Source organism: Heloderma suspectum, chromosome 2, assembly GCF_057233095.1.
Source record: "Heloderma suspectum isolate Gila_16-S chromosome 2, 16-S_ref, whole genome shotgun sequence".
NCBI classification, from domain to species: domain Eukaryota; kingdom Metazoa; phylum Chordata; class Lepidosauria; order Squamata; family Helodermatidae; genus Heloderma; species Heloderma suspectum.
In genome coordinates, this window is record NC_139459.1 from 102784131 (window position 1) to 102796429 (window position 12299).

The following is a 12299-nucleotide window of genomic DNA, read 5'->3' on the forward strand; positions in this document are numbered from 1 at the left end:
GAGAGATCAATGGAAGATAATGGAAGACTCAGATATGGGGAGAAGGGTGAGGGGGAAGGAAGTGCATGTAAAGGGAGTCACTTGTGATCCTGCATTTAAAAGGGAAGCAGAAAGCCTAATTTACTTCACTGTCAAGTGCCCAGCCTTAGGTCTCTCTTTGTGATGGATCAGAGAAGTCAAAGTGCAAAGCAACTGCTTTTATTATGCAAACGACAGTTATATCTGCAGTGCCTCAGGTTACAATCAGTCTCTAGACAGCTTTGCATAATACAGGACCACTTAGGCTACAAGCAATTCCCTTTGGTTAATGTGCTGTGTTAGATAGTTGCAACGAAAACTGATGCCAGCCATCTCTTCAACAACCTGAGTGGCTGGTTAAGCCTCTCCCTTCAAGTGGGTCTTACCAGAGGGACCTTCCCTGCGCAGCCCAATCCCTACACTTACATGGTTGTTGTGAGGATAAAATGGAGAGGAGGAGGACCATGTAAGTCGTCATGGGTTCTTTACAACAGGAAAAAAGGCAGGATATAAATGTAATACTTAAAAAAAAAAAAACACTTCACAGCTGGTGTCTGTAGGTGTGCCTGTAACAGTGGATTGGTGTGGAGGCATAATGTTTATCTGCATCTTGTGAGGTGCTTCACCTGCTCGTTACGCTAGAGCAGCCTTCCCCAATCTGGTGCCCTCCAGATGTGTTAGCCTCCAACTCCCAGCATCCCCAGCCAGCCTCACTGGCTGGAGATGCTGGGAGTTGTAGTCCATCATAATCAGGGGGCACCAGGTTGGGGAAGCTTGCTCCAAGTCCAGCTGCCATTCAAGGCACACAATCAGGCCGGGCCAGTTTTTAGAAAAAGTGATCAATTGCTATCCCTCATTGTTTCCTTCCCTCCTTGGATCTTGTAGCTGCTGGACCTGATGGGGCCTGTTCACCAATCTTGCCTGGCTGAGCTGTAGATATGTTTCCGTTTGTCAGTGGCATTACTCAGTTTCTGCAACTGCTCTTGATAAAATGCCTGGTCAGTCAGCAAGGGAGTGGAGCAGGCAGGAAGTGGTCACGAGGACCACGATCAGCAGCTGGGTCAGAGAATATATTACCTTGGCATATACATCCAATCCCATGTATAAAAACAAAGCTAATTTTGTGTGCTAGTATCGTCTTCTTTTATTTTGAAGGAAAGTGAACAAGCTGAAAAGATCAACATTAGCCTGGCTTTTTTCCTGTACGATCTTCTTTCTCTAATGGATCGTGGATTTGTGTTTAACCTCATCAAACATTACTGCAATCAGGTAGGCCTCACTAAAAAAAAAAAGTCACCTATAGAATCCCACCATATTTTGTGTGGGGGTTACTCCCACCAAAGTGTGCATCGACTACAGGCTTAGTTTCAATTCATTTCTTTGTATGATTAGCTTTTGCCTTCATTTATAGCTGGTATAGAAAAGGTAGACTCAAAGGAGACAAATGTGAGAAATAGAAATGGATGTGATTCAACCCCTCCAGCTTGGTGGCCACGCAGAATGGGTGGGACCAGTAACCATTCTAGGTAGCTTGGCTTACTAGAGCAGATTCACTAGCTGATTTACTAAGGAAGCAATCCTATGAACGTTTAGACTGAAAAAGTTCTAGAACGCCCAGCATTCCCCAGCCAGCATGACTGCCTGGGGAGTACTGGGAGTTGTAGGACTCCTTTTGGTCTAAACATGCATAGGATTGCACCCTAAGCCATTCTAGGTCATCTGGTCTACTAGCTAGTTAAAGCAGGAGAATCTCTTGTTGAAAAGCATCACAGTCCTCCTACATATGGGAAGCTAACTTGCCAGGGAGAAGGCTTCTTGTTAGGCCTTCTAGACTAGAAGCCATATGCAGGGAGAACATTGTTGTGTCTGAAGAAGTGATATTCCAGGTGCTTCGTGAAGTGGTACAGGCCCATGAGGACATGGCCTTGATGAATGTGTGAATCAGTGTTTGGTCCAGTAGGGTGCTGGCGTCATCATGGAGAGCAGCTCATGCAAGATTCTATTAAGGGCTGAGCCCAATTTTTGTCAGTTTCATGGACTAGGCTGTTATTGATGCTGCTGCTGTTGTTTTTCTCAAAGGCTAGGCAGCTTCTTCAGACATGTCCCTTTAGGGTTCTTAGGCAGCTGCACAGGTTTTGAGGCTGAGGCTGTGGAACTTTGCTTGTGCCTGTAGGGCTTGTGTGGAAAGCTGAAGAAAAAGACATTTTTGGTGTATGTTTGTGTGTTTTCCGGAGTAAATATCATCAGAAGTAATATTTGCCATACATAAAATTGAGACCCAAACTGTATGAGTGATCTTGGTTCAGCCATAATTCTGTGTCAAACCCCTTTATGTTCTGTTCCAGCCTTCCCAAACCTGGAGTTCTCCACATGGGTGGGACTACAAACCCCATAATCTCCAGCTAGCATGGCCAGTAGCCATATTGCTAGGGATGATGGGAGTTGTAGTTCAGCACATCTGCAGGGCATCAGGTTGGGGAATGCTGCTCTTTACCAAAATAGTGGGGTCCCAACTAAACAGTGATCCTGGCAGAGTTGCTTTCTTGAATCTGAAGCCATGAAGGAAAATAGCTGCCTTTTCTGCTGTCAGTTGTAGCCCTGACCTTCCCTTCCTTGTTCCATCGGAGCAGGATGCATAGACCTTTGACTTTGGTCCACGTAACAGGTTTTAAATATCTACCAAAAGAAAGCTAAAGCTTTTTCATCCATCTCCTGTGTCCAAAATCAAATTAATGGCAAGCAACTATCATACTTCGGTAGAGTTTACTGGTGGAATGCAATTGTGTGAAGGGAAGTTGCTACCAGTCACTGGCTGCTGTATATGTAGTACAGTATTAGAGTGTATCTGTTTACTTTGCCACAGATAACAGTTGCTGGAGTTATTTTTAATTTGACAAGCTAGGAAAATACACTACAAAATTACTTTCTGGACAAATTTGCTGAGGCATTGTATTAGTGGAAAGTCAGGTAAGTGATAAAACGTTACCATTAGCAGAGAGCATCTAATAGATGGAAACTTATAAGATGCGAGGATTAAAAGGAGCAATTTACAGTACTTGATGTTTCTTAGTTCTTTTTATTAAACAAAGTGATGCTATTTCTTGAGGCAAGGTATATCTCTGTATACAATTATACACACTTGTCATGCTGTCCTTTTTTAATGTTTATTTTTTAGTTGTCTAATAAACTGAATGCTCTTCCAACCCTGATTTCCATGAGGCTGGAGTTCCTGCGAATTCTCTGCAGTCATGAACATTACCTCAATTTGAACCTCTTCTTTCTGACTTCAGGATCTGCTCCAACGTCTCCCTCTCCTTCTCTGTCATCCCAGGTAGCTCCCCACCCCCCACCCTGCCCCTCATTTAGAAAAAAGAATGTAATTATATTGTGTATGGGGAAAGCTTAGATTGCATACAATGATTAACAGGTGATCAGCTTGTCATGTTGCCTCTCGTTGATTACTGCCAACCATAGCCCAGCAGCAGAGCACCTGCTTTGCATGCAGAATGTCCCGGGTTCAATCCCCGTCATCCTCAGGTAGGACTGGAAAACCTCCTGCCCGAAACCCTGGAGAGCTCCTGCTGCCAGTCAGTGTCAGCAGTATTGGGCTAGATGAATCAATGGTCTGATTCAGTATGAGGCAGTTTCCCATTTTCCTCTGCTCGTGTGACATCATAAGAAGGCTGTAGTCCTTCCACATACGCACAATGAGCGGGTTTGCACGTCATGCTCAGCCATCCTGCGAATACGCCACAGTGGGTTGGTTGTTTGCTACCCCTTTACATTTGCCACCTTTTTTTCTTCCTTTTTTGGTGCGTTGGGAATACACAAATGTGTTTGTAATTTCTTTAATTCTTGTTTTCCTTGTTCTTTCTCAAGTGCACAAGAGCCTACTCCACTTCTGTGCGCCCTTTGACAGCTGAAACATACAAAGAAATTGACCAGGCAAGACTACACATAGCGGATAGCTGAATCTGTGCTCTTCCACACTTGTGAAAGAACAGGATTTTTTTTAAATGAACATATTCGCATAGTCCAGAAGCACTGAAAAAGTAATTTTTAAAAGGTGGCAAACGAGTGATAGTCCTTCCAAAGTGCCCTTTGGGCATCAGTGGAGCGGCAGCCACTGGTGAGGGTAGCTGGCCGTGGCACTGGCAAGATTGTGAAGAGCAGCACGGGAGGTTTTTTTTGCTGGTCTTGCCAAGTGGCTCTGTAGCCAATCCTGGCAACCTACAATAAAATCGCTGTCCTAGATTCAGATGACACAACCAACCATTGGTATGAACCCTACATGGGTTCTTGGCATGTCTTCTTTGCGAAAATTAAGCCACCCTGCAGAGAACGTGCCTGGTTCAGATGACACAACAACCTTCCATGGCTGGCTGCCTGTGGTGGGTTGTCATGTCATGGGAACCCAGTCATTATGTGGAACATGCAAAAAATGAATGAGGCAGGGCAATGGCTCCATAAAACCTCATCTGGAAGCATCCTTGGTCATGAAAAAAGCATTGTTTGTTGTAACAGGCTGGGTAGAAATACCTCATACCAGACAAAATAAGGAACAGATTCTCTGAGCTCCTATTATATTTCATCTGGAATGTGCATGTCCAAAGGAGGCAGTGAAGATTAGGTCCCCACTGCTCCGAGACGAGACTAGGAGGAGGATGCCATGCGCACAGATAATCTGACCAGAGCCTTTGTATTTGATAGAGTGAGGGTGGGGCAGGATTTCTGCTGACAGAGAGGAATTCTGTGCAACAGGCCTCTTTCCCTTGGCAAGAGTACTATACAGTTTCTAAGCAGGATAACACAAGAAGTACTTTGTTTTGGCCACAGTTACTCCAAGGCCATGCCCTCTTTTTGAGAATGGCATTTAAATAGTTTTCTCTAGGGAAGATATCCTTTAGTTCCAAATACAGACTGCTTACCTTGTGGTAAGAGGAGGAGGCAGATGATTCTGGATGCCACTAAGTTAGGAGCGGACAGACCTGAGCTGTGGGGCTCAAGGAGAACTGACCCAAAGCAAATGTGCGCAGGAGAACATCCTGATGGACTGTGCTCTGTGTTAGTTCCTGGGAAACGAAGGCAATCTGGCTTGTAGAAACATAGGAAGCTGCCGAATACTTAGTCTTGGTCCATCTAGACCAGTATTGTTGATACTGACTAGAAGCAATGGCTGTCCAGAGATTCAGGCAGGAGTCTTTCCAAGCCCTACCTGCAGTTGTGTGGGATTGAACCTGGGATCTTCTGCTGTGCCACTGAGCCACAGCCCCTCTCAGGCTGACAACAAAATATTTTAGGCCAACTCTGCTCCCAGTGGATGGCTGGATTTTGGGGGCAGTGGATGGCTGGATTTAATGGCAGGTAGGATCTGTAGGTTGCTGGGGTCTAATGAATGCAGTAAGGCAATTATCCTCATTTCCTGCTCATGGGTATTCCAGAAGCTGGCGGGCCACTGTTGGAAGCAGGATGCTAGGCTAGGTGGGCCCTGGGTCTAGTCTGGCAGCAGGGCTCCTCTTCTGCTGTTAACAAGAATCCAGTGTCTCTCCTGCACCCACATGACTTCTGACATTTTGCCGTACCTGAGAAGTGAATCCTCAAAATTTGTGCAATTGATGCCTGTTCCATGTGGTGTCCTCCATTAACAACCCTCACACAAAGGACAACCAACATGAGAGAGGCTAAAAGGCTCATTTAAGCTGCCTTGCTTGAGAAAATTCCCTGAGAGAACCACAGAGGCTCTCCCTACCATCAACTTTATATGGAAGAGAAGAGAGACAGTCTAAGATGTTTTGCTGCCTGAGATCTAAAATCAGTTTGGTACCCGATGATGATGATGATGATTGTCAGTTCACTGCCATTTAACGAAATCCCCCCAAATCTGTCACCACACCCTACCTAGTTGTCATCAAGGGTTGCAAAAGTGGTTCCTTTTGATGACAGACCACTGTACCTTAAATATACAAAGACATTTTTAGAGGCTTTTCTTGTGACTGACCTCCTTTCTAGTACCTGTAAAATAGCTTGAGGCTTTTCTAAAAGTGCTTGCTTATTGCTGATTCTTGGCACCAGGAATTGAAAAAGGGATTCCAGCGTTAGAAAAACAATGTAGCATTTCTGTTGGAACACAACCCAGCAAGGTTAGAGCTGAGAAGGTAGCAGTTCAGGACAACTGTCCCTGCTAAGTAAGAACATCATCTCCTTTTACATTCAAGAAAGACCTGAAAAGTAAAACTTGCTGAGGTCAGTGCTGCCTTTTGTTTCTTTTGCATGATTTAATACTGCGGCTGGCTAGCAGCTGAGCAATTCTGTTCTCCTTGCAGCCCTTCTGCCAACTTGGACCATATCTGCACTGCAGCTAAAAGAAGTTCCTGCTTTGTGCAGTGTTGGCTATTGTGGATTGCTGTGGGATCATAGAATCATAGAATCATAGAATAGTAGGGTTGGAAGGGGCCTACAAGGCCATCGAGTCCAACCCCCTGCTCAATGCAGGAATCCAAGTCAGAGCATCCCTGACAAATGGCTGTCCAGCCTCGTCTTAAAGGCCTCCAGTGTGGGAGAGCCCACCACCTCCCCAGGTAATTGGTTCCATTGCCGTATTGCTCTGACACTCAGGAAGTTTTTCCTGATGTTCAGCCGGAATCTGGCTTCCTGTAACTTGAGCCCATTATTCCGTGTCCTGCACTCTGGGATGATCAAGAAGAGATCCTGGCCTTCTTCTCTGTGACAACCTTTCAAGTACTTGAAGAGTGCTATCATATCTCCCCTCAGTCTTCTCTTCTCAAGGCTAAACATGCCCAGTTCTTTCAGTCTCTCTTCATAGGGCTTTGTTTCCAGTCCCCTGATCATCTTTGTTGCCCTCCTTTGAACCCTCTCCAGCTTGTCTGCATCCTTCTTAAAGTGTGGTGCCCAGAACTGGACACAGTACTCCAGATGAGGCCTAACCAGTGCTGAGTAGAGGGGAACTAGTACTTCCCGGGATTTGGAAGCGATGCTTCTATTAATGCAGCCCAAAATAGCATTTGCCTTTTTTGCAGCCACATCACATTGTTGGCTCATATTCAGCTTGTGATCGACGACAATTCCAAGATCCTTCTCGCTCGTAGTGTGGTTGAGCCACGTATCCCCCATCTTGTAACTGTGCATTTGGTTTCTTTTTCCTAGGTGCAGAACTTGGCATTTGTCCCTATTAAATGCCATTCTGTTGTTTTCTGCCCAGCACTCCAGTCTATCCAGATCACTTTGAATTTTGTTTCTGTCTTCCAAAGTATTAGCTATCCCTCCCAATTTTGTGTCATCTGCAAATTTGATCAGCATTCCCTGCACCTCCTCCTCCAAGTCATTAATAAAAATGTTGAAGAGCACTGGGCCCAGGACTGAGCCCTGCGGTACCCCGCTCGTTACCTCTCCCCAGCTTGAGAAGGTCCCATTGATAAGCACTCTTTGAGTCCGATTCTGTAGCCAACTGTGGATCCACATGATCGTTGTTTCATCTAGCCCACTTCGAGCAAGTTTGCTCATCAGGATATCATGGGGCACAAATCAATGGATGATCCATTGATTTGTACAGCACTTGATTTGTACAGCACTTTATTTGAATCTCACTGGGGCTCAGCTAGGGATGCTGGAGAGATTCGAGATGAACTTAAATGAGCTTGGATTTCTAAGAATCCGACCTGCAGAATCTGCTCCAGAGCGACCCCCTCAGGCTGTGCAGAGGCTGTGGATTTTCGGATTTTAAAAAAAAAACTTTCCTGAAATTTATGCATATTTATTCATAGGAAAATATGCAAGTTTCTGCTGAGGAAAAGTTGAATGGAATGGGGGATAATACGCTAAATCTTACGTACTAAGATAAATTATGTAAATTCTTACAAAACCTCTTACGTATTTATTTGCGTATTTTTCCACATGGCGAAAAAATATATTCACATCCGTCTGTGAACAGACGACAGAACAAAAGGCGCTTGACAATCTGCGAAACACAGTCCGTACATCCCTAGGCTCAGCTCATATAGTTTGAATGGCAGGGAATGTGAAACTATCTAACGAGAAGAGTACCTCTGAACATATGCCAAGTGCTTTTCTTTATTGCTGAGTAACCACAGCTGCCACAGCCATCAGGTATCGGTGTAGGCCCCAGCACTGCTTTCTTTCTTTCTTTTGAATTTTGCTACTCACTGGTACAGTTGCAGTTGCGCATATACAAAACTATGGTTTGCTTTCCCCCTATAGGAATTCCGCTTTATTCCAAATTATTTTGTCCTTTCTTTAGTTTGCCATGCCAACACAACAACACTTGCCTTGGCTTCAGCCTAAGAGGGTTTGATCATTGCCAGACCATGTGGGGTCCAAATGATGGTTACTTTTCAGATTCAGTTTATCAGATTTACCTGCGGAAAACACAAAATGCCAATCATATGTCACTTCAGAGATAATCTGTAGAATTTCTTGAAATGATTTGTATTGGTGTAGAGCAGGAGTGCCAAACTTCTTTTAGTCCAAGGGCCAAATTCAGTTTCAGAAGCTCTCAGGGGCCACAGTCCAGTGGTGGTCGGGCCAAAGGCAAAAGGGGACAGGGCCAAAATACCAAAAATGCCTGCATATTTTAGCTTAGCACTCATATTGTCAGTAACTATGCCTTAGGAGAGGCACTTCAGCCTTTCAGAATATGGGGGCGGGGGATGCATACAAATGCTGGGAAACTACTAAGTGATCAGGCGGGTGGGAGAGTGGAAACTGCCTAGTGATATGGGAAAGGGGGCATGGCCTTCCGGGGAACACCAGAGGGCCAGATTTGGCCCCCAGGCCTAAGATTCAACATCCCCAGTATAGACAGATGGTGCCAAGCACTAGGCTGGGGTCTCCTGAGAAGCAGATCTAGTCAACAAGGAGATGGCCCAGAGGGGAGCACCTACGCCTGAAAGAATCTGCTTGTGGGGAGGGACCATCGCCTGCTGCAGAGCCTTCGTAGTGTCACGTGTCCCCTTGTGTTCCTGGACTCCTGTTGACACTTAGGCTGCAAACGTGCAAAGAACATGGGGTGGAGACTGACCTGAGAGATAACGAGTACCATATCAAGATAAAACAAAATGAAGACCAGGCGTAATGATGCTGACATTGCCTAAAGGGCCTTCATAGAGCTATTTACAATATAAAGGCAATTGTATGTTGATATTGTTTTTGGAAAAGATTTGAGGATGTTATGAAGAGCAATATTTTCGGCAATCATAATGCCTCATAATGTTTCTAAAGCTATGCATTTGGTTGGAATGTTAACACTGTTTCCCTCCTGTCCTTGTTAATACGTTTTCTGCAGAATTCGAGCTCCTGCTCAAGTTTCCAGGATCAAAAACTTGCCAGCATGTTTGACCTTACAGCAGATTATCGGCAGCAGCACTTCCTAACGGGGCTCCTCTTCACTGAATTGGCAGCTGCCCTGGACACAGAGGCAGAAGGGTAGGTTTCTGTTTTGTCTTTCTCAGAGACCTGGCTGTGCCAGCAATACTGTTGGATTGTGGGAGCTGATGGTGTTGGGTACAGCGGCCCCTAATGCATCAGCGATGAAAGAGGATGCAGATTTGCAGCTGCTAATTTATATGTAAAAATGCAAATTTAGAAACAGTTATTAACATTTAAACAGAAATTCCATACATCTTCCCATAGTGGGGAAGACAGTGACTAGGTGACCTGTGTGCCTGCTCAGTCTGCTCTCCAGGGGCTGTGTTGATGGGCACCTTCCGAGCTCCTGGATGCTCTGCTGTCTTATGGTTCTTTATCTTTAAACTGGACTGCCCTTCAGATAGAAGAGTGTCCTCTGTAAAGTAGGACACCTGGCCACCCTCATATTGGGTTTTCAGTCAAGCACCTTGACATATTCCCTGCACTCAATTCTTCCTCCTTGCAGTGTCCGGATCAAAACCATTGTCCATCACAACTGAATCCATGTCAGGATTCCCTCTTCCCCTGCTGAACTTCAAAAGCCAAATCAAAACACAGACAAGAGGCTTTTATCCACAGCTCTTTAATCCTTTACTTCAATGGGTCATACAGATGGAAATTGTCAGTAATTCACAATCTACAAAGGAAAAGTCTTCAGGGAGTTCAAGGGGAAGTTATGAAGGTTGAAAGTTGCCCACTGTTTGAGAGAAGGCGGGCACGCTGATCTAATTTAAGGGGGAGATCTCCCTCTATCTCTTGAGGTCTCTACACATTGCTGTTCCCGCCAGGCCAGTCGGGCAGATCGCCTAAGTTCCGCCCCTGCTATCTCTCTCTTGGCTCTGCCTCTGCGCCTGGCGTCTAAGAATTCAGGCTCTCCAAGCCCCACCTCTCCCTGTTCGCTATCTCTCACAGGGGTGTGTGAAGAGAGGCCCTCACTGTCCAGCTGGGCCTTTAAAGCCTGAGGAGTCTGTCTCTCCCTGTCTGGAAGAGTCTGGGAAAGTTTCTCCCCCACATTTTGCAGTTCCTCTTCGGAATCTGAGCTACTCTGCCACTCAGAGGCACCCGTGACAATCCAGACTTAGAGGGCTCACACAAGCACAGGGACCCCTAGCAGCCTAAGCCAGAAGCTAATGACTAGGGCAAGGCAGAAATCCAGTGTCCTAGCATTTCCTTCAGCCTAGCTAATCCAGAGGCTTCTTGCTGCTTGCCAGTCACAGCGACTGAGGTTAGGAATATAGGAAGCTGCCTTATACTGAGTCAGACCATTGGCCCATGTACTGTTGACAGTGACTGGCAGCAGCTCTCCAGGGTTTGAGGCAGGAATTTTTTCAACCCGACCTGGAGTTGCCGGGGGATCAAACCTGGGACCTTCTGCATGCAAAGCACGGTCCCTACTCCCTGGCACTGAGTTACAGTCCCTTCCCTGAAGCTGTGTTGTACTATATGTCCCTTTCTGCACCTTAGGCCTGAGCATTCAGAATCCATACAAACTTGCAAGAGTAGATTCTAAGCTTATAACCTGAAACTCCTGGTTTAAGTCCTAAAATCCCCAATACACAGCCCCAGTTTATTCACATACTGGGCAATGACCAACACTCCCAAAACGGTGCTGAAGAAGTGCTAGGTCTTCGAAGGCATGGTTCTGAGTTCCAGTCATGCCACTCTTGGCAAAAAGGAGCTTATGCCAGATTTTACTGGGCCGTGAAGTTCCCCTGTGCACAATATGGCTGGCAGTATAGTTTTCATTTTATTTTAATTCACAGATGTTATTTCAAGAGTAGTCCTTCTTACTAAAGTAAGATCATATGTGGGCTGTGGTTTGAACTCATTTCCTGACAGAAGCTGGTTCACTAAAAAATATTCTCTCGGTGCTATTGCTGTTTATCCTTTGTGCCTCTCAAGGAATGTCCCCACATTAATTGTTATCCTCGATTTCCCCTTGAAGCTCATTTGATCCATTTCTGTCAACACCTGACTTTGTCATACACATTCCTTTGTTTGTGCTGATAGAATAAGCAAAGTGCAGAGGAAAGCGGTCAGTGCTATCCACAGCCTGTTGAGTTCACATGACCTGGACAAATCCTGCTTGAAACCAGAAGTGAAAGTGAAGGTTGCTGCCCTTTACCTGCCTCTTGTTGGAATCATTTTGGAGGCATTTCCACAATTACATGATTTTACAGGCAAGAGTTGTGGTGGTGGTGGTGGTGGTTGTTGTTGTAGTAATATTAAAGTGCCTAAAGTCTTTGAGGCAGTGAACAAAGATTAAAAAAAACAAGAGAGTCCTTGCTCACAGGCTTAAAATCTAAAAGACATGGGCTGTATTGAACTCAGCTGGAATACTGGTTTTGGCCAAACTCAAGGGGAGGGGTTATTTTGCTGCCCCCTCCCAGGAAAGGGGGGTGCACTTTCAGCAGAGGGTTGGCCCCTGAACTGTTTCATGCCAGTTTGGGGGAAGTAGGGGGCTTACTGTGGCAGCAGTGACAATAGAAGCAGGTCTTCATTTTTTCCACCAGTAATCTAGTTACCAGCCCAACTGCAGGGGCTGCAGCAGCCAGAGCAAAGAGCTCCATCTACCATGTTCATCCTCCCCTCAAGGAGGCCTCTCTCTGGTGACTCTAGACCAGCTCTCCTCAACCTCTTGCTGATCTCCCATATGTGTGACTGCACAGAGGCCATGAGAGATTGGCTGCTTAACTGTAACTGATGTTCTTCAAGTGGTAATTTGTCTAGTGACACAATTCTCCCATATCCCCACTGTAGTATTGTATGTTGCTATGGCAGTCTTTGAACTGAGTGAGAAATTTTAGGGTCCACCCCTTTGGGCATTTGCACTAGATCTG

At 45.5% G+C, this 12299-nt stretch overlaps 1 protein-coding gene across 3 annotated transcripts in view; it reads left to right on the forward strand.

Annotated features, from left to right (window-relative positions):
• DOCK8 (dedicator of cytokinesis 8) overlaps positions 1-12299 on the forward strand; it is a 115758-nt gene that overhangs the window by 70652 nt on the left and 32807 nt on the right. For all 3 annotated transcript variants that reach the window (XM_084834381.1, XM_084834382.1, XM_084834380.1), the window contains exons 26-29: positions 1174-1287; positions 3194-3349; positions 9338-9477; positions 11470-11639. In XM_084834381.1, coding sequence (XP_084690507.1) covers positions 1174-1287; positions 3194-3349; positions 9338-9477; positions 11470-11639 — 580 coding nt within the window. The remainder of the gene's footprint in view (positions 1-1173; positions 1288-3193; positions 3350-9337; positions 9478-11469; positions 11640-12299) is intronic.